Genomic DNA, 21,257 nt, shown 5'->3' with positions numbered 1-21,257 from the left:
GTATCCCACTCCCGTATGGTGGCACTGTCCCCTAAGAGAAGGCGTGTGCCATCAGGCGTCCACCTGAGTGAGTTGTACCAATAAATTGTGCGAGCTTTGAGTTCGAAATTTGCGACACATTCCCTTGTGCCTGAATTATAAATTTCGACGTTGCTGGCTGTTGCAATGGCAAGAATTTTGCCAGACGGCGAGTACCGGAAGCAGACGACATGATCACTACGATTGATTGGATCTCCTTGGATCTCCCATGTTTTCGTACTCCACAGTTTCACCGGATCATTGGGTCCACCAGTGGCGAGCACTGTTCCATCGGGAGAAAAATCCAATGACCAGAGCTGAGAGTGGGCTTTGATGGGCTGGGTGAGAGGTCCCCCAGTTTCTCCGTGCCAGACAATGAACTCTCCTTTGTTATCACCGCTTGCTACCAGTTGCCCATTTTGTGATACTGCCAATGCCATCACCGTATCGCCATGCCCCTCCATCTTCTTCAACACAACGCCTGTCTCCAAGTCCCACAGACGAACCGTCTTGTCCAACGAGCCGGTAACCATTCGTCGTCTATCGGGGAAAACTGCGACTGCCCGTACGGTCCACTCATGATCTTTAAACTCTCGAAGAGGTGTGGTGCTTGGAATGGGCTGCGCCATTTTACTAGAGGTCACGGTCGGGGTGGTTTTGGATCGGGGGATTGTGGGCTAAGCCGCAGAGGTACGTGTATTGTGCGTTTTACGCTGTTCGCTTCATTAAGCTGCCTTGTGTTTCCATAGACGCCCAGGACATGAGGCTGTCCGCATCCACCCATACATTGGGTTCTGTTATCCCTTCCTCGACAGTATAACGCTCTCTGCGCATCTGCACGTGGCTCCAACTTGTATCTCCACAACTCTCAACATGCGTCATCTCGCCTCCACTCGGAATTGGTCGTGACATAGTCCCTTGGTATACGGCCCTCATTGACTGGCTATATCTCCAAAGGTATCGCCCTCTGCGGAAAAGAGAATTTCGAGCATGCAACGACAGCCTTTCACCTCGCGTTCACTTTCACGGACTCAAAGACCAATAATTTACTTTTACTCTTCTTGATCAAGGCGAGTGTAATTTTTTTTGCACACTTCGCATGTCATAACGGGTTTCAGGCGATTGCACTGTTCAATGCAAATAAACATAAAGAGGCGATGTTGCGTGCCGAAGAATTGGCTGCCCGTCCCAATGCTGATGTCATTGCCTGTCGTGACGTAGGAGTGAGTAGAATGTAGCAACCAAGTCCGACAGGCACTCATTTTCTGCACTTCGTAAATTAGGCATATCTACATGACCAACTAGGCACCATTGCCTTGGAGAGGAAGGTTCACACGGAAGCTGTTGACCACTTCACCGCCGCTGTCGACGCTAACGCTGACTTTTCTAAATTGCCAATTGATTCTATGTACGAGGATTTCACTGTGGTACGTTGATGTGATGCAACCAAAGATCCTTTTTTTGCTCAAATGCCCGTTTTTGCAGCTCTTTGGGTGGGATCTCAAGTCATTGTGGCAAACCACGCACAAGCAATAGTGTCATGCACTCATTCGGGCAGGCAGACTTGGAGAAGCACTCGAATCGTACCGGAACTTAATGGACGCGAGTGATAAAGCCACGAAGGTTAGCTTACGTGCTTGGTTCTCTAGTGAGTTTTGAGTCGCGTTACGCATGCTGGTCTTCAACTACCTTTCACTTAGCTCTGGGGAAAGAACAGTGAAGGACGATGTATACTGCTGTGGAGATAGGGCTACCCCGTGCGCGGCTACATGATTGTTTTGATACTCAAGAGATCTTTGGTACAGTTACCTCAACGTTCACTGTATCCCTTTACACTCGTATCGCATATTGGCTCATAACATGAATGCAGACCAGACATTCTACTATGTTTTTACACCCAGAGTCCCTCCCCACCGCCGGTCATGAAATATATTTGCGCCATACGGCGGACTGTTCGTTCGACGTGTACCTTCTTTGATTTCTTCAACGTGAAGTCCAGTATCTGAGCACCTTCGATCGAGCAAAGTCACTGCATCCCCTACACCACGCGTCCACTCGATTAGCGTAAACCCAAAATTTCATTCCCAAGCGTGTGTATGCCACTATTTGTTAATGGTCGGACAACTACATGACGCTATCATGAGTAATTGTGAATCGATGTGATCCGCAATGCTAGAGATCGCAACCATGTGCACTATGCGATGCCAATGGACATTGTTATTGGATTTATGCTAGTCAACCAAAGGACGTCTCGTAGCATCAAGCAAGCATCTGATGGAGATCATGTTCGCTGACCGCGCGAGTTTGCGAAAAAAAATCATATGCTAACGAGACCCACGATCAGCCGCCGCGGTTGAAAAGTGCTAGTTGATAGCGCGTGCCCGATCGTGAGGGAAATCCTACTGCTGCACCTAGTTGACCTGATGTCCTTTGCGGATGCTGAGGCATCGATCGATGGGAGAAAGTAGTGTCACGCCTGTGTGTCAATTCTAGATGGATCAGATAGCACTTTCCGCGACGGAAAAGATCAGCTGCGTCAATCCTCGTCAGAATCGAGATAATTAGATAACTTGCGGACGCAACTAGTATGATTGTTGCCCAAATTCTTGCCTCATAGAACAAGCGAGACCGTTCGTAGCCTCGACATTATCACCATGAACTCCTCAGACGGACCATCGCTCAGCGAGCACACCTCTATCTTCCGCCGATTTAAATGGCAGCGGCAAGGCTGATGGTATTCGATCGGGCTTGAGGACTGCCAAGACGGTAAACCGACCGAATGCGCTATCTTTCATTTGACAACTATAAAGATCCAAGTTAGACCCGTATATAGAGGCGCTGGGAGTTACACCGTCGAGGAAGACGCGTATGATAACGGGGAGCATTCTCACTGCAGCCTTCACGGAGGTCCGGGGCCGAACGGACTGACCATGATGTCATGGGCGTCTAATGAAACATGCGGCAGCCGGGAGTTGGCGAAGCTGAAGACTAAGTTGAGCGCGAGCAAATCATCGCAAAGTGTTGGATAAAATGCGCTCTAGAATGCGGGAGTTTCAAGTTATTAGGGTGCGTCTGATGCATACACAGACCTTTAGCGTCTACGGGATGACTAGGGTGCTAGTACAGTGAGCTGAATGCATCTTGAGAAGGTGACCAATGTGTCAGATGTCGTGACCGTGCGGGACTAGTAGCAGCTCGAGGACTGATCCATCCTGCAGGATAGATGGCCGATTGCAAACTTTGGATTATAGTTTACCCATGACTGACTTCGGATAAACGCCCATTCGATGATCGACGATAGAGTTTGAATGACTGGCTATCGATTATCTTCGACATAAATTGCAAACCAGAGCAGCTAAAGCTGTACATGGCTATAGTGCGGAGCCCAGAGAAGATCAGTGGAAGCCCCGCAGCAAGCGCTGATGTGAATGGAGAGGTCATTGCCTGGCACGGAGAAACTGGGGTAACACTCGCCCAACCCATCAAAGCCCACTCCAGATCCAGTCCTGGTAATTACAGGATCTCTTTGGATTTTTCTGCAGATGGAACAGCGCTGGCCAGTGGTTCATCTGTCGACAGAACCACGAAACTGTGGAGCACGAAAACATGAGAAATCCAAGGAGATTCAATCCAGTGTAGTCGAACCGCAATATCGAAGTTTATAATCCAGGGGCGAGAGAATGTGTCGCAAATTTCAACGGTCACGCACAATTTGAATTGAACTTGTCCCTCGCGTGGACGCCCGGTGGTACACGCCTTATCTCAGGGAGAACATACGAGGACTTCATCGTGGTATGTTGAGATGACGCGACCAGAAATCCCATTCGTGCTCAAGTGCTTGCTTGTGCAACTCTTCGGCTGGGACCTCGAGTCCTTGTGGCAAACTGCAAACAAACTACTGTTCCTTGCATTACTTCGGGCAGGTGAAGTTGGGGCAGCCCTCGAAGCGTACCGATACATGATGGACATGATTGATATTGATGAACCCACGAAGGCCATTTTCCTTGTTTGGTTCAATGGCAAGTCTGCCCTAATGTCACTCGTGCTACAATCCTCACGCCCAGTGAAAACTGGACCTTACCGGAGATGCTCGTAGATGATGTGATGTGTTATTTTTTTGTATCGGAGAGAAAAACATATCAATTGGTAACGAAGTGCACTCTACGCTGGATGCTGCCCCAGCAGCGAGCAGTTCAATGTGTATTTTGGAATAGAGATTTTTGCGCCATTCTGATTCGTACCTCGACGCTACCTCTACATACTTTATACTTGTGTCCTGTAACAAAGATTATATGATCCTTAAATTCCCTCCCCACCGTCGACTATGAATCAATTGTATTTGCACAATACCGTTCCCTTCTTCGATTTCTTCGACTCCACGATTTGACAAAAGATGCAAGTTAAACCGAGGAGTGACACCGTCGATTAAGATGTGTACTATAACGGAGACCATTCTTGTTGCAGCTTCATGGAAGTGCGTTCCCGGACAGCCTCATTATGATGTCATCAGCGTCTGATGAAACACGTTGCAGGTCAATGTTGTCAAGCCGCATCAAAAGGCCCAGTGGAGGCTCATCTCGGCCGGGACTGATATGCGTATTTGAATATTGGTTATATATCGCCACCACGCAAAACCAGACAAGGCAGCGTTTAGAATTGTCCCCGAACAGGACATCGACAAGTAAACGTCAGGTCAACAAAGAAGCCCTTCGATCCTTCGATCCTGCCACTGATTGTCGACCCGGATATATGGGAGAGATGATACCTAATCAGTGAACACACACAGATCTAGGAAGTCAACTGGATGAACGAGGTAATAGTACAGTGAGTTAAGGTCGTGGGGGGATGGACAGGGAGCAATGTCATACGCTAGATGTGGCCTCTCTGAGACGCCGCATGGTGATATGCTGGAGTACGTACTTAACATGAGGGCATAATTCATGCATCCCGCAGGATATGTGATGATCGCGGCACTGATGCTATTCCAAAGTGCTTGAGCACAGCCAGCCAAATTCGAAGGTGATCTGGGACATAATGAGTGACACCCCACGCTAAAAATTGCAATTGAAAAGCTACGGAAACTGAAATGAAATCCGTGTGCAGGGGTACTTAGCGACAGGGAGGTACAGTGCCGAGCAAAACACGTATGATAGGAGAGTGCGCCTGCAGCCTTTGCAGGGAATGATGGCTAACAGCCTCCAAAATGTCCTGGGACACTGAGGTAGGTGATCGCTGAAGCAGCATAAACATGCCGTACACGAGTCTCAGCAGCTTCAAGCAAGATACGCACAGTCTCTGCAGCAGGTCATCCTACGGTAACCCGAGGAGTACCGACTTCATTATCCTAATTTGACACGAGGCGATGCGTTTTGAGAGCCGCGGGGACACGAGTTAAACCCACGTGCAAAGGCGCAGGGACTTAAAGACTTGCTGTTTGATGGAGGTGTGGAAGCCAACAGGTCGTGTCCTGCTGGTCCCGATACACGAGGTAAGCAGCATAAAAATGGATAGTAAACGCACTTCTGCGGCTGTAAGAGAGTCACGATTCTTACCAGAAAGTCCACTTCGACCTAGTTCAAAATCATCAACTTCGAGCAGAATGGAGAAAGAAGCAGCGCAATCCATCACTCTAAATAACACACCCACTCGGACGTTTGAGAATCATGAAAAAGGCGTACCCGCAGTCGCAGTCTTTCCCGACAGACAACGTATGGTGACGACCTCGGTAGAGGGGACGCTGCATCTGTGGAACTTGAAGGACGGTGTTCCGTTGAAGAAAATGGAGGGGCATCACAGCTGGGTGCTCGGAGTGGCGTTGCCACGGGACGGACGAATGATAGCAAGTGGTGATGAAAATGGAGAGGTCATCGCCTGGGACGGAAACACTGGCGAGTCTCTCGTCCAAACCATCAAAGCCCACTCCACAACGATCTACTCGCTGGATTTTTCTCCAGACGGCACAGTTCTAGCAACTGGTTCATTTGACCAAACGACGAAACTGTGGAACACAGAAACCTGGGAGCTGTTAGGAAATCCAATCGATTGCGGTTATAATATCAGCTGCGTTCGGTATTCGCCGTCTGGCGAACATCTTGTCATCGCAACATTCAAAGATTTCCAAATTTATGAACCGGGCACGAGGGAATGCATCGCAAAGTTCAAGGGTCACGCTTCTTCAGAAAATACCGTGAACTCGGCACTCGCCTGGACGCCCGATGGCACACGCCTTCTCTCAGCGGGCTATAGTGATTCTAACATACGAGAGCAGAACCCCACTATATCAGAGTGGGATAACACTATACGGGAGTGGGACCCATCCACCTGGCAGCAGGTCGGTAAGCCCTGGGAGGGCCACACTGATGGCATCGTCGCCATCGCTGTGAACCATGCTGGGACTCTGGTCGCCTCCGCATCTATAGACAAGCACGTCCGCCTCTGGCGGCTCTCAGATAGACGAACCATCGCTATTTTCCAGCACTCCTACACAGTGGCCTGCGTCACCTTCTCTATCGATGACAAGCACATCCTCACCGGAAGTGTTCGTGATACGAAGATCATAGAGTGGGCAGTTCCAGAGGACGCTTTGCTGGAGGATACCTCTGAGGAACATGACTCAGGGTCGAACAAGGTATGTTCGTGTTGAATTTCTGTCCTTGTGTCTTCTTAGGCTGTGTGTAGGACATCCCACGCATCACCAACGAAGTCGTGCATCACTCGTTACAGTATTCTCAACCTTCCCAGTCACAACCTCAACAGCGCACGGAGCGACTCGTAACAGTGAGAAGCCTCCGTTCAGCTCCACCACCACCACCACCACCACCACCCACCGCCCTATCCTCTCCCACCGCTCCCATCACGTTAAAAACCCGCATACGACACCTATTCGCATGGCGGCCCAATCATGCAGCGTCCCCTGTCGCCGATGTCGGTAAATTGGTGAGCCCGGTTGATTGTTATCACTTTGTCTTTCAGGTCTCATGCATAAATTTACAGCGCAATGCTGCAACGGGTGCTCCTAGCAATGACCATGATTTGATATCTGATGAATATTTCGATGATCCGCCACAGGCCAATTCACAGCAGCAACCCGCGGCAGCACAGATCACTACCAGAGAACATGGAAGTAGCTGGACGTGTTGCTGCTTCTAGAGGAGTTTTGCGGACATGCCCCGGTATCTCGGTTCTAATTATAGTCCAGCCTAATGTACTTGAAGCATGTACTTGTGGCGGTATTGATAGGTGCGACTACATCGCTTTGGATGACTTATCGTAAGCAAGCTAACTACGAACATCGAATACTCTATATATAAAGCTCAGCGTACGTGGTGTCGGGCTCCTTAAGCCGTATTAAACCTGCTCTTTGCCGATGTTGACGGGGAATTGAGAAGACGAACCAGCTTAACCATCGCTGGCACACAGGGTTGGCGGCACGGCTACTTTAACACCCCAGCTGGACAACAAAGTCTCTCCATATGAGTCTCTTAAATCAGCTCGTACGGGTGATCATGCATTCCAAGCAAACAAATTGGAAAACGCCAGCCTCTAATGATTGGATTGGAGGGGCACTTGCTATGCGGTCCTCCCCTAATCGAGCGCTGCTAGCTGACACAATCTGAGGATAGGGCATGCTTGCAAAACGTCAAATGCGTGTTCGCAAACGGACTTGTCGCTAAACCGTTCTTCTCAATCGATAGTGTATCTAATATGCCGACGCGAGGAAGTCGTCATCGATGACTGCCTTGCCGTTATTAGGTTTCATCTCGCCTGAATCCTGATAGATGATGTTTGATTCCTGTAACATAGTTTGTACCTGGCACCGAATGACGATGTATTACTGTAGCGACTGTAGCCTGACGCACGACATCAACCCTAATCACAAGCACCGAATAATAAAAGTCATAGATCATGCGTCCGTGCCTCTATCGTAGGATGTAAAAGATAGGGGGTATCGCTACCAAAATCTGTTGCTGTCCGGGGGTAAACCCTGCGCCATACGCAGCATCACAACGTTCGAGGTCAGACTCGACCACTGTAACAGAACACTCGTCAGTTTTGCACCAGCAGACAAGCCACAGCAGCTCTTACCCCATTTCCGATCAACACTTCAGCTCTTTGGGCCACAAACATATCCAACGCCTGCGCCACAAATTTCTGCTCCCATGTGATGTCGAGATCGCGGCTGCTCCGAACCTGGTCCCAATTCGCAGAGCTCGCCAAAGCGTCTTTCAGTTCCTCGACCCAAGCGACTGCGCCGTTGGTCATGATGTAGATATGCGTCAGCGGCCATTCCGACTCAACGCGCACTTGCATGACTTTCTGGACGATTTGCTCGATCGTGGGAAAGCATCGCCGCATATACATCTGCATATTCTTGTCCGATGTCTCACCCCATCCACCATCAGTGGGCCTTTGGAATTGGTCGGAGAACTCAGGGAACATATTGAACGCATTCCAGTTTGATGACCATTTGCCCAGGTGGACGCAGTGGCCCTGGAAGTCACCCCTCCGCACGTGTAGCGCTAGGAGGCCAGGTATCGGCTGTGAGTAGTTTTCCGACACAGAACTGGAGAACCCTTCAAAAAGGGTAGGTTTTACATTTGGCACGAAGATGTGGCGATTTCTTCGGTATGCATCGTGAATTAAAGGCGACCAACCCCAATGCGTTGCCACCGTGTCATCCTTGAGGTATGGCCAAATGCTCAGCATTCTCTTGTGTCCAAATATCCTACGCGACGTTTAGCGTCTTCCGCTAGTCATTCATAGACGATGTATATGACTCACCAGTACTCGAAAATCGCATCACTCTGCGCGTCAATTTCCAGACATGGGTCTTCAATCGAAGTGACTTTTTCGATCCACTTTTCGAATAAAAGTGAGGCAGGCACGTTCTCGTCGAATCGCATACTATCATCGTTCACTTCCGACACGTGAAGGACTGTCGGATTCGGGCAGACTTTGCGGAAGAAATCTTTTGAGACCGCGCGAGGAGTGGGGTCCCCGGGTGGCATTTCACCACCTACCATAACACCTAGAAGAGTCTGTATCAGTCAAGTGTACACGTGGATGTTGACCATGTTGTACTTGCCGCCCAACAGCGCTGTCAAGGGAATCCGAGAGGGAATCAAATGTCCATTATAGTCCGAAAAAACCGAGCCATCTGGATTCCAGACGTAGTCATCAAAGACATAACTATACATTTTCGAGAAACAAAATCAGGCATGTTGGAAGCGCGCAAGAGTGTACAAAGTACACGAAAGAATGGAAACTGACGAGCGTCCTGAGGCATGGGCAAGCAGCCCATTCATCACATAGTCCTGCATCACATTTCCCCATCCCGAGCCTGTCACAGGCACAGTCAATGTGTGATCGATGGAAGCAAAAAAATATTACCTACTTTTCGCATGGTTGGCTGACCAAAGATATTTCACATCCTTCCTTGTTTGATACTCCGTGTAGTGCTCCAAATGTTGCTCCCGCTCTCGATACTCCTTGTACAATGGTGGTGGTCGATTATTATTGTAGAAGTAAGTCTGTACAAGTTCACGGTGATAAAATATTCCAGGGAGCACAAAACACAACAAGATGGCCAGGATCAAAAACCGTGTGCCACGCTTCGTGAGGCCACATGATGGCATTGCAGTGGAAGGAGACGTCCTTGAAGACGAGAAGGGGGAGGCGTGCCACTGGCAGCAGGGTAGACGCGCAATCCAAACAGTCGGAAGAATTAAAAGAAAGCGAAGGTGGGGAGGGTATGTATAGTTAATAAAAGTTGGCCGTGGAAGCCGTGAGGTCATTTCAGGCTTTAATCAGAATACCGGACACGCTGCGCACATCATGCGGCCGTGTACAGCTCTTTTCACTTTGCGGTGTCGTAATATCGCGGCATAGCGCAACGAGGGTTCTGATCACTTGAAAAACGATACGCCTAGTGCGTCTTCTGATTTGGCGGTAACAACGCTAGCGATCTGCTGCGCTTGAATTTGACAGGCCGCAGCAAGCAGTTTTTTTCGAAACGAACTTGCTTGGATGCCTATTTAAATTTTGATTGTTGCAAAAAATAGTTCCATTCTAAATTCGGTAGCAGTCATGGGTTCTGGAATCTAGAAGACCATCACATCACATTGGCAACGCATGAACGCATGACCATTGGCTGAAGTTATTCTAATGCTACAGCATGTACTGAGTACCAGAAGTATTCCATTCCATAACATGTAATGACAAGAAACAGCGGGAAGAACAGTCAGTAAGTTACAGTTACAATTAGTAATGTGTCAGAAAGTTTCCATCATGATCATCATGCAGCCATCCTTCTCTGAAGATATTGGGCTCTTGCCCTCTCCATCGACTCCCTAAGCTCCGGGCTCTGCCAGGCACTCTCATCCTCCTTGAAGCTACTTGTAACAGGAGCAAAGGCATCAACATCCCTCGAAGATTCGTGAGCAATCCGACGAGGTGTACTGGGTACCGGTAACCTCGAAAAATCTGAGTGGACAGGAGAAAGGTGCACAGCTTCTCCAACAAATTTGCGCTTCCTAGGTGACGAGCTCGGAGAAGGTGATACAGGGAAGGCAGAGTAGGACGGGGGTTGAATGTCACGGGGTCGATGTGTTCGACGTAGGGAACTGCGCCTGGAAATGGATGAACCAGCGACAGGTTGCTCTTCCTCCCAGTCACCTGAACCATCGTCTACCTCATCCTCCTTTGCTTCACTCATCACCACAACCTCTGTGTTTAGAGCTCTGTGCCCTTCTTGTATCAGTTGAGATAGCCTATCACCGATCCAGTCCATTTCGTCGGCCTCAGTTTCGTTCTCCTCCTTGTCTTCCTCTTGGTTTACATGCACGAAATCAAACTCTGGAGGTGGAGGGGCCATGAAGGTAGGAGAAGCACTACGTGACGGGGTGATTGGTCGACCTCGAGGTCGCGTCCTGCGATGTCGCGTGCCGGAGCGACGAACAGAGGAAGGCATTGGGCGAGGCTTACGCGATTTCGGAGTAGGAGGGGTAAACTGAATATTCTTGGGCTGATAGTACGTTAATGACGAGACAACAACACACGTAGTACTTTACATACATGATCGGGGACCCAGTCACCCGGGTGGTATGGTGGCGGTAGTGGTTGTGTTTTTTCTAATTCCTTGCCTCGGTCCCGCCAGCTACGTTCGATAGCGATAAGTGATATTAACATCGAACAGGCATTCAACACTCACAGGCGATATACAGTGAGACCAACAGCAGTCCCGATAAGAGCAGCGCTCAACGCTGTAGACACGATCGAACCAGCGAGAGTGCGACGCCGCTTGGCGGGAGGTAATTCTACATCGATTTCAATAACGATATCGAAAAACATGAATGAAAGTGGGTTGAAAGATAAAAGTAAAGAAGCAAGAGCCATGATTCACAAATAAAACCGTAGCCTGCGCATGAACCACACGTGGTTAGAGAAGTACAAAAACACATGGTGTGCGCATGATGCGCGTATCCGCTTGCGAAACATGTAAGGCCACGGCATGACAGATTGATACGCACCTGCGATCATTTCTTCAATTTCTCGTTCGGGCGCTTCTTGCACCATGTCTCTGTACTTGGCTGGTGTGTCGAGATAACCGCGAGTAGATGCGGCGCTTGTGGCAGCTTGGCTGGGTTCAGGGATAGAAGGGACCCAACCGCGCTTGCGGTTTAGTGGTACAAACGGTGATAGTGAAGGTGAGGGAGATGCACGGCGGGGAGGGGGGAAGCCGTGATTACGTCGGGATTTAGTAGCTGCAGGATCAAGCAGTGCACCTTCCCGCACGCCATCCCGGGACAGTTGTGGTGCCGACTTGGCTGCAAACGGATTGTGAAGACCCGATACCGAAAATCTGAATGTAAAGGGGAAAGGCATAGCAATTCGTAACACAGATCGTAAACCAGAAAGCAGACAAGTACAAGAGAAAGGAACGAAACGCGATGACCCCCTCGCGTTGAGCAACAAGCTTAAGTTAATGGTTTGTTCAACAATCCACCAACCAACACGCGTGAGAATTTAAATTTAACAAACTATTTACCTTTTCTGTAAACAACCCCTATCATTGTGTTGTATCTCTAGTGGGAATACAGGGCCCATGATGCGCGACGGTAAGGCACTGACAAAACTACGTCTCTTCTTCACATCACTCCCTGATCACAAGTTTAAACTATACCAAAAACAGAAAAATGAAGTGGATTGTTGGAAGAGGAGTCCATTTCCGAGTTGTCCATGGTATGCGTCGTGATAACATCGCAATATGCACTTTGTCTGAGATTAAACATGGTGCGTGAGGCAAGGACTGAGTGCATGACTGTCGGGAATCTAGGCTTTCCAAAGGCACATTCAGGCCTGAATAGACGTTAAGGAACGATGCAACGCACGTGTCGAAGACTTCATTATAGCGCGGCTATTCCGTTGGATATCCTAAGTCACCATACCAGAAGGGGTGTCACAGCACTCACCGGAATGGTGGACATGACTACCACGTTTGCTGTAGATATGACTGTGTCACAAGGCTAGTTATTCACGATCATTATGAATCCAGTCGTGAAAGGACTTACACAATAAGCAAACGATATAGAGCAAAGAATCGCGATACAACGACCTCAACAATCCACTGGCGATACCGGTTCGCTGCAAATGCCCTCTGGCTTGAATAAGTACAAGAACTAGGATCACTGATGTACAGCATAAGTTGGCGGTTAATGTCTTGCTAATGGCACAACGCACCAAACTCAAATATCACCAGCATCACATAAAACATAAACAGTACATTGGTAGTTTTGATTGGATAGCAGCCTGGCACTCCGGAAAATGGGGGTGGGCCATCTGCCAAATAAGATGAGCAGCGGTACGTTCGTGAGGATCGGTACAACAAACAAGATAGTGTGTCTCCAGCTTTGATTTCCAGCACGAACGCCACCGTCAAGAGGATCTAGAGCAGGAGAGTGTTAATAAACTCCAGCGGTGTTAATGGATCGCACAAACGCTAACGAATGCGAGGAGGCCATATAAGATATTTCTGTTGCACTTCCACATTGCATACGTTCTGAGGATCAGGAGGCCTGTAAAGACGGTGAGATGACCGAATTATCATGTGATGATAGTTACCCTCTGCAGCGCATATACTGAACACATTCAACCCTTGATTGAAATAGGCATGAGCTTACTCCCACAGCGTAGTAAATCCAACTTACACATAGCGGCATCATACAATGGGAAACATTGAGCCTATACTCCATGTCAGTCGTGTGCAATCAAAATCAGGCACGAACGAACATAGTCTGCCGGAGCCGGTAAAAGTGCGAACACATCTGCGGAGATGAATGTTAGTGCAGATAAAGAATTCATTTGAACAGATAGATTGGCGCACAATAATGATAGATGGCAGACGCAGCAAATGGAAGGTAGCGAGAAAAGCAAAAGAGCACCCTTGCCATCCCCCACTTCGACCCCCACATGAGTCTGACCTGAAAGGAGCACATGTGAACAAGGGATTTTTGTTAAATTAACTTGATGTGTACCTCTTTGTCCACTGTCACAACGTAGTCATAGGTCTAGCAGATCATAAAATCGTTGAACGTTGAGGGGCAATCACATGGTCCACATCAACCTACAAGGATGACCAGGCTCGCTACTGGAAGCAGAGTGTTCAGCGATGCCAAATGTCAACCTTGCAGAGTTCAGTTAGTCACTAGTCACCTTTCATGTACTGTGATGGCATCGAATCATCATCAGGCCCGCCATAAATAAGTGTTAACTCACCCTCGACGTATGCACACGAAACGCGTTGATCATCATCATCGGGGCAGGCATACTAAGTCAAAGATTGCGACGCCCCACAGCGGGCACACGTAGAACACGAGGCTCTTATAGCCCCCTCCGCGGTCCTAAAATTGAGACACCCTCGAAGTTATTGGAGGACTCCGTACAGTTTCGGCTGTACGCCTCGACGACAGGTAGCTGACTAAAGCTGGTAAAGAGCGGCTACGTTCGCAATAGAGGTGGGAGATCACTAGACCTGCATTGTATTCATATTGCTGGCTGTACACTAACGACAGATGACATGGGCTGAGGGCACTAAATGGCAAATAAGCGCGGACTGACTAGTTGCTTGTCAAGACAGTGATGACACGAGATGCTGCTTTAGAAAGGCAAAACCAAGTCGTTGACATGAAAACATACAAGCATCTTTGCTATTCATTCCATTTCTAGACCGCAATCATCGTAGAACAGTGACGTTCGGATGTATGCTATTGATCTTTTCCTAGCATCCCGGCACTTGGGGGAGCTAGTCTAACCTTGACACAAAATCCACATGTAACGTCGCCATTAACGCGACGACGGCAGATCACTATGGACCATCTTGACTTTGTTCCGGTGGACATAGATAGCCATTCGGAGAAACTGCCCCTGAAAATGTAAATTTGTTTGACTTGATGTGCCGTATGACGAGGCAAGTCTTGTTGCTCTGCTAACCAGATAAGCGTTATGTAGAGATCATCCTATCATCGCCGAAGACGCAATCTGAAGGCGTTCATAGATGCCCTCGACTGAGAGTCCAGGTAATCTTCGTAGAACCCTGCGATGAACTCCTCAGCCTTGAACCCAAATCTGTTGTACAGCAACTAGACAAAATTCAACAAATGTGGGCCAACGCGGACCACTAGAAAACGCACCATTGCTGGATTATTAGCGGCTACATGAAGAGTGATGTCTCTGTGTGGATTGAGCGTAATCAGGTGATATAACATAGTCCTGCAGAGACGAAGCTCGTGAGCTATTATTATAAACGTTGAAAGATTGCAACGTACGTTGCTATCTGTGAATTGTGCCAGCCTGCTCTAACAGCTAGATACGTGATGTACACTTCCTGAGGCGAGCTCAAAAGCGCCGCGCCTACTACAGTTTTCCCATACACGGCGATTACAGAGCAGCGCTCGGGAGAATACTGAAGCAAGTCGCTAACTGCGAATAACATGGTAGAGCAAATTATGAATATTAGAGGACACAACAGACCATCAATTCCATCCCAAAATACTCTAGCTAGTAGTTCGTGTACCTGTTGAAGGTGGGACGGCTGCAGAGAGACGTAACGAATGGGAATCGGAACTTCAGGTGATTGAGCTCGTGCAGGGCTTGTGAGAATGAGATGAGTAATACAGTCATTCGAGTCCACGAGACCTACTGTGCATAGGAGTAGTGTGCTCGCACATCTGCCATCAATTCCATCCAAGGAGATCTAGTTTCCCAATCTACTGCAATTAGTCCACAATCTTTGGATGGTCTATGGCCACATAGGCGTGATAAGAAAGAGGTTTCGTAATGCGTGGTGCGGATGGAGGCGAGCGAATTAAAGATCGTTGATGGGGGTGACTGAGGCGGAAATTGCGGGGCCAGGGAGGTCAAAGAATTGGAATCAACAGAGATTAGCCCCTGAATACCTGTTCTACGCCTTTCCTACCACACAGATATATCACCGGTCTCTGAGTCACGTCTAGACTACGATACTTACCCGATGGAGTTGAAGCTTTCTTAATATAGCTGCCTGCACAGGCGAAGGAATAGTTGCCGCACCCAACGCGCACGCGTGCTTTATCGCAGCTGACACCTCGTATCGAGATAATGGTCGAAGAGAAGTGCCCTACCATCGAGTTAATTTTGCTATTCGTTCCAAAATGCTATACATACAACACCGTCCGTTCTGCAGTCGTTGTCCTGTGTCTGGGAGCGTACTTCCAAACATTGTGGTATCACAGAAGCCATAAAACGTTCAAAATCACCGGCCTCCTCAGAACTATTCGCTGGGCCATCAGATGCGCGGCTCTCGATTCCAACTCGAAAAAAATCTAGCAGGCCATTGAGTGACAAAGAGGCTCTTGTGACGCGTACGTTTGGCGAGGGGACTATTATTCTTCCCGAGTTGCCTTTCTGCCGTTTTGGTTGGGATACATTCTGCAAGTGGCGTCACAGCAATATTCACTAGCGTTGCGGTACAAACGTACCTCCGTGTATGTCTCGTCCCTATCCTTGGAAGACGCCCGCCGAAAGGGAGGCATGGCGGATATAACTATAACATGATTGAGCGGAGCAAGCGGTACTTTGATGAAGCAAATAATGCTCAAATTCGTGTAAAAATAGTAATAATTAGTTCTGATTGTTGCATGATAAACCTTCCTGTTAAGGATATTCTGCTCAATTTTGGACATCATTATTGAAAAACTAAGAACACATTTCTCGTATACGACTTCACTGCATGGATCAAGAACCTACATACCTTCAACGTTGTTACCCCTACATGTCATTGCGAATATGGTTTTATCGCCTGATGTATGAGCTTCGACACCGAAACGAAGGTTATCGTTTCAAAATACATCAGCGATAGGAGGACAGAAGGACTAACTCGCACCAAGATTCACACTAGTACTATCTTCAGATATCCTCAGCTTATTTCTGGTGGTTCCGTTCCGAGCTTTGAAGTCACGACGGATCTCATGGGCAGTATTCGTAACTCAAGATAGCACAAGCATCACTTATCTCCAGGTACAGCCATGCAGGTCAACGTTGGTACGAGTGAGGAGCTGGCGGTAGGATGACGTTGAGTCTTGGCTAGTCAGACCACTTTTCAGGATAACACTAACGATACAAACAACAGGGAACTTGACGCGTCCCGCGCGAACTTGACAGCGATGATTCCATCGATGAATGCTACTATGATACGTCGTCAAGCATGTGTTTTAGCCGTTCCTGCACGGCGTTCAGAACCCACAGCGTGAGATGACGTTTGCATGGAAAACCGACACGTCCTTGTCAGGGACTAGGTTTTCATTCAACGGAAAAGGTTCTCATCACATACTGATTGCAGTATGGTTGCCATCTGTGAGTGCATAATAATGGCTACGGAGCCACAAACGATACTAGCCCTCCAAGGAGACTTCATCATGATTATGCTTCGACTTCCATCATACTCGAATCTGAAGTAGGGTTTCGCAACAGGAAACTCACCGTCCCAGTGCGCAACTGCCAAGCCCATTAGTGCTATACCCGACTGAGTCACACGCTACTACTAGGTTGTACCTTGGTGGGTGCCTGGGCAGTCTCCAAGTACCCCACGTCAGGTCCTAGGTAGGTAGTCACTGGTAGTCCTTATCTTTAAACGCGCCCATAACGATCACAAATCTAAGCGAGGACAGCAATCAAATCAACTAGAACAACATCATGTTCAATGCAAATAAATACACATGAGTATGAGATAAATCCAAGGTCTGCAAATGTGAGAAGGCGAAGGAGCGATGTGTCAGTCATAGTATGAACAATATTGGAAGTGAAAGTGAGAGGCTGGAATGATCACAGCCTTGTAACAGCCTTTGAATCAAGTGGCATGCCTGTAAAACGCTGCGATGAACTTGCCAGAACTGCAGCATGATATTGAAGCTTACCTGAGGGATCGATCCCATTGCGAGCAAGGATTTGGTTGTGGCGAATCAATCTTGCTTGGTCGAAACTGTGTGAACAAAGTTCCGATAAGCTGTTTATACTAGCCGCTGAAACGAAGTACTTACTTGACCCGTTGTGTCCGCATGATGTCCAGCACCTCCTGCGTTCCCTGCTCATCCATTCCCGCTCTCGAATCTCCCTCAGCGATGTTGGCTGACTCGATGTCAAACATCGGAGAGCTCAACCCTGCGTGTGCCTGGTCAGAAAAGGAGGCAAGCGGCGTGTAATGGTTAAGGCCCGGGAAGAAAGCCCTAACTCTGGTGGGGAGAGTCGTACGGTAGCGGTAGCCCACTGTGAGAGGCAAGTCAGTCTATATACTCCAACTCACTGCTGCGGACTCGGATACTCACCCATCACCAATAATGCCAGGGCTGCGAAAAGGGAAAGGTAGAATAACATGAATTGCTCCGCTTCTTGAGCTCAGGTCCGCTTGACAAAGCTTATGTATGAGAAGGTTGCCTATGTCGTTGGTTGTCAGCTTCGATGGAGACCTGGAAGCTGGAAGACAAAACGCATATGCATCATGGTTGCCACGTGTGGTAATATGTGGCTGTGCGACCAATCAGGGGTCATTTTGTAACCATATACTCAAAACACACCAATAACTAAGTGGAGTCAGATCGAAGGGTACCTGGATCAGAAATACCAGTTCATAATTCCAATTAAAATGATAGGGAGACAAGTTAACTCGAAGGCAATGTATAGGCTCGGTATTGGCGGTTTGAATGGTAGGTTCTTTGTCCATCATGTAGGATTGTGCCCGGATTGCAGTCCTGCGGTCCCAAAAAGTGTAGTGTATATATTCACCTCCCCCCACAAATCCAAAAAGACATAGAGTAGCCAGATAGAAGACGAACCAGACAACACACCTCTAGGTATACAATGCAAATCAAGATCACAATCGGGATAGTGAGTACACATACAAAGAAAAGAGGAAGGAAGGGATAGATGAACAAGGATATACAACATACATGAACGAAAGATATAATAAATCCAAGAGGCTCCAAGAAAAGACGCACAAACACCGATCCACTCGTCGCGTATAAATCAAGTTCAAGGCACAGCCCACCACTCCCTTCCCCGAACGACCAAACCACCGTCCCACATCCTTACATCCCACCCCTCGGCCACGAGCGCACGATGCACCGCGGGCTTCAATACGCCCACGCCTCCTGCGGAGTGGGTACCTCGGCCAGTGATGAGGCGAAGAGGCGATGCTGCGGAGCGGCGGTCGGATAAAATGACAAAGAGGCACATACGTAGACCCATTCAGCAAAATGCGCAGCAACTCACAATCAAGGCGCGACAACCCACTTACCTGGTGAACATCCCTCCTTCTCCAATATCTCACTGGTAATCACTATCGCCTCTTGAACGCACGTCCCATGGAGGTCGACAGTTCTTGTATCATGGGAAGCGTATCTAAGGGATGCGTCAGTATCGGTTCTGAGAGTAATTGAAGAAAGTTCGAGAATATGCATGCGCGTAGGCAGAAACACATCAGAAAAAAAAACCCACCTCTTCGCCTCAACTAGCGCCCTTGCATCATCCAACGCTTCCTCTCGTGCCTTCTCCGTAACCTCTCTTGCCTTCTGCGCATAGTATAGCGCCACCTCCCCGCCCCATGGCCTTCGCCACGCCCGGCCTGCCTCACGCAGCAGCTCACCACGCTGTTTGCGCGCCTCAAGCATCCCGCGTGAAGCGTGCCGCGACCCAGTAACGTTCCCTCCCGTCCCTTTCCGGGGAAGCTCCCCGACGTCCCCCTTGCCGCCCTTGCCGAGTCCATTGCCCGCACCACGGAGTTTGCGCTTGTTCGTTGGGTTGCGGTCCTCCAAGGGTTGTGTGGTCAAGGAAGTTTGGACCGGAACGGTTTGCCACACCTCTGGGGATTGTGGCTGTGCGGGAGTGGTGGGGCTGGATGGAGAAGATGCAAATTTCCGCTTGGACGTCGGTGGAGGCTGTACGAGCGGGGGACCTGTTGGCAATTTTGTACGCGCAGCGGAAGTGGTGTTCGAATTTGGGCCAGAAAGCGGTGACGGGAGGTGGTATATTCCTGCTTGGCATTCGGGGTGCTCGAGATCACGAAGGATCCACACGAGGTCTAGAGCATCACCCGGTCTGTTCTGTGCGGCAGAGAGCGCGAGGCGGGCGTCTGCGTATAGTGTGTTACGTTGTTCTGCATCAAGAGTGGCAAAAGTGGGCGAGGCCTCGAGGAGCTCGAGGAGTGCGAAGAGCGTGTTGGTTTCTGCACCTTGATTAGATTGCTTGATAGGGGATTTTTGCTTGGGTTTGGATTTGATGCTGGTAGAGGTGGAGGGCAGGGCTGTAAGAGCAGCGCGGAGGGCGTGCGCGGACGTGGCGTGCGTCGGGGAATGGAAAAAGGAGGCAAAGTGTGATGGTGGGGTTGGAGGAAGTAGTGCAGCAAGATGGGTAGAAAGTGAAGAGACTTGCATCCATATGTCTACACCCGCACCCATAGTTACCCCATCCTTCTGTATCCCTTTCGTCTGCGTCGGTGAAGGGGGTGCATGCTGCGTCTGCCTCACATCCACAATCTTGATCGTGCGCCCCTTGGCCTTCTTTTTTGTGGGCGTGGCGAGTTTAGGTATTGATTTCGGCTTCGTATGTGCGACGGTTTCCCAGTCCCCAGCAAAGGGTGAAGGAGTGCGTTCGATTCCGCGCTCCTCAAGGTCGCGTATGTGCTCCATGTTCAAGATATGCTCAACCACTCTTTCCATGTCGACATCTCCTTCTCCCTCCAGGGCTCCTCCACACCCTTCTCTGAGTAGCAGTCTGAGCCGTTCCATGGGCACATCCGAGAAAGCCTCTTGCAAGAAGCCGAGTGGTGAGCTAAATGAGTGCTGGGATGACGATATTTCTGAACCTGCGCTTGTGGTCGTTGTACTGTCGCACAGGTCTGGAGTAGTAAGAGACGTAGCGGACATAATTTCATCTAGCTCATCCTCCTGCCCCTGATTCACGAGAGCCTTCAATATCTCTCGTACAATCTCGACCTGATCGGGGGAGAGGGTGAAGTCATCCTCTTCTTGCACATGGTCTGAAATGATAGCTGCCAGGAGGGAGGTATCAATTTGGGGGCAGAATTCAGCCTTTGCGGTCGAACGATGATAGCGTTCAGCACTACAAAAGAAGTAGTAAGAAAAGGTGCGCACCTGTAAAGTATCATATAGGTCCATGCTGGTCCACTGTAATACGGCAAATGGACCTGCTGATTGATTCTAGTTCAGGAGGGACGGGTCGCTGATATTGATGATGGTGCTGATACATACAAGACATGCGGAAGGTGCGTGTTTTCCTGTGGAACCTATTATGGGCCCGCGAGGCTCATACGGCTAACGATGACAAATTTAAAGGAATTCATTCATCATGCGGGGTCGATCGGGCAACTTGGCTTGGTTGTTCAAATCTTCAACGTTCACGTGCTCGTCGAATCATTTCACCACACCCTCCAATCGATACCGATCGCGATGATCTCCGTGATGAAGCTTAAAGTTCGGCCTGCTATACATAGGGATCAGTGATGGCGGTACTGAGGGAACCTGATCGCTTCGTCCATCCCACTGGTCAGTGGTGGCGCCATAATTTTTCGTATTCAAGCGCTCACGATGTTAGGAGCGTTACGAGAGGTCACGAAGTCCGACATCATGATCATGATCAGGTCCAGAACCCTCAAATGATGAGTTGATGTCTCCTCAAAATTATTTTGTCAAAAT

At 49.0% G+C, this 21,257-nt stretch overlaps 7 protein-coding genes across 7 annotated transcripts; 1 reads left to right on the top strand and 6 right to left on the bottom strand.

Annotated features, from left to right (window-relative positions):
* Positions 1-697: 697 nt before the first annotated feature.
* EDB91DRAFT_1347531 (uncharacterized protein) lies at positions 698-2,122 on the top strand. The gene is made up of 7 exons (XM_041325929.1): positions 698-708; positions 768-1,088; positions 1,137-1,241; positions 1,302-1,445; positions 1,504-1,523; positions 1,581-1,666; positions 1,719-2,122. The coding sequence occupies exons 3-7, from the start codon at positions 1,176-1,178 to the stop codon at positions 1,736-1,738; spliced, it is 336 nt and encodes a 111-aa protein (XP_041176619.1). The 5' UTR covers positions 698-708; positions 768-1,088; positions 1,137-1,175; the 3' UTR covers positions 1,739-2,122.
* Positions 2,123-7,783: 5,661 nt separating this feature from the next.
* EDB91DRAFT_1137297 (uncharacterized protein) lies at positions 7,784-9,965 on the bottom strand. The gene is made up of 6 exons (XM_041318863.1): positions 9,413-9,965; positions 9,289-9,358; positions 9,104-9,207; positions 8,800-9,046; positions 8,104-8,743; positions 7,784-8,047 (listed from the first exon to the last, which is right to left on the bottom strand). The coding sequence occupies exons 1-6, from the start codon at positions 9,810-9,812 to the stop codon at positions 7,970-7,972; spliced, it is 1,539 nt and encodes a 512-aa protein (XP_041176618.1). The 5' UTR covers positions 9,813-9,965; the 3' UTR covers positions 7,784-7,969.
* A 103-nt stretch (positions 9,966-10,068) lies between these two features.
* On the bottom strand, positions 10,069-12,031 carry EDB91DRAFT_1137293 (uncharacterized protein). Its single transcript, XM_041318862.1, has 4 exons — positions 11,547-12,031; positions 11,228-11,333; positions 11,092-11,173; positions 10,069-11,041 (listed from the first exon to the last, which is right to left on the bottom strand). The coding sequence occupies exons 1-4, from the start codon at positions 11,899-11,901 to the stop codon at positions 10,313-10,315; spliced, it is 1,272 nt and encodes a 423-aa protein (XP_041176617.1). The 5' UTR covers positions 11,902-12,031; the 3' UTR covers positions 10,069-10,312.
* Positions 12,032-12,115: 84 nt separating this feature from the next.
* EDB91DRAFT_1137292 (uncharacterized protein) lies at positions 12,116-13,092 on the bottom strand. Its single transcript, XM_041318861.1, has 6 exons — positions 13,015-13,092; positions 12,757-12,961; positions 12,588-12,704; positions 12,489-12,529; positions 12,408-12,433; positions 12,116-12,348 (listed from the first exon to the last, which is right to left on the bottom strand). The coding sequence occupies exons 1-6, from the start codon at positions 13,063-13,065 to the stop codon at positions 12,189-12,191; spliced, it is 600 nt and encodes a 199-aa protein (XP_041176616.1). The 5' UTR covers positions 13,066-13,092; the 3' UTR covers positions 12,116-12,188.
* Positions 13,093-14,534: 1,442 nt separating this feature from the next.
* Positions 14,535-16,085, bottom strand: EDB91DRAFT_1249079 (uncharacterized protein; the record flags this gene model as incomplete). Its single annotated transcript, XM_041323020.1, has 8 exons — positions 14,535-14,654; positions 14,706-14,784; positions 14,841-14,994; positions 15,046-15,164; positions 15,215-15,486; positions 15,542-15,670; positions 15,718-15,981; positions 16,032-16,085. The coding sequence occupies 8 exons, from the start codon at positions 16,083-16,085 to the stop codon at positions 14,535-14,537; spliced, it is 1,191 nt and encodes a 396-aa protein (XP_041176615.1).
* Positions 16,086-17,224: 1,139 nt separating this feature from the next.
* Positions 17,225-18,060, bottom strand: EDB91DRAFT_1137272 (uncharacterized protein). Its single transcript, XM_041318860.1, has 4 exons — positions 17,874-18,060; positions 17,589-17,814; positions 17,466-17,530; positions 17,225-17,411 (listed from the first exon to the last, which is right to left on the bottom strand). The coding sequence occupies exons 1-4, from the start codon at positions 17,920-17,922 to the stop codon at positions 17,374-17,376; spliced, it is 378 nt and encodes a 125-aa protein (XP_041176614.1). The 5' UTR covers positions 17,923-18,060; the 3' UTR covers positions 17,225-17,373.
* Positions 18,061-18,467: 407 nt separating this feature from the next.
* Positions 18,468-20,892, bottom strand: EDB91DRAFT_440960 (uncharacterized protein). Its single transcript, XM_041327277.1, has 4 exons — positions 20,697-20,892; positions 19,042-20,633; positions 18,842-18,945; positions 18,468-18,740 (listed from the first exon to the last, which is right to left on the bottom strand). The coding sequence occupies exons 1-4, from the start codon at positions 20,718-20,720 to the stop codon at positions 18,577-18,579; spliced, it is 1,884 nt and encodes a 627-aa protein (XP_041176613.1). The 5' UTR covers positions 20,721-20,892; the 3' UTR covers positions 18,468-18,576.
* Between the last annotated feature and the right edge of the window lie 365 nt (positions 20,893-21,257).

The sequence above is a fragment of the Suillus paluster genome (assembly GCF_016628075.1).
Source record: "Suillus paluster strain FC165 chromosome Unknown EDB91scaffold_30, whole genome shotgun sequence".
Lineage (NCBI taxonomy): Eukaryota > Fungi > Basidiomycota > Agaricomycetes > Boletales > Suillaceae > Suillus > Suillus paluster.
The sequence above is the reverse complement of the archived record's forward strand: the minus strand, read 5'-3'. Positions and strand labels throughout refer to the sequence as shown.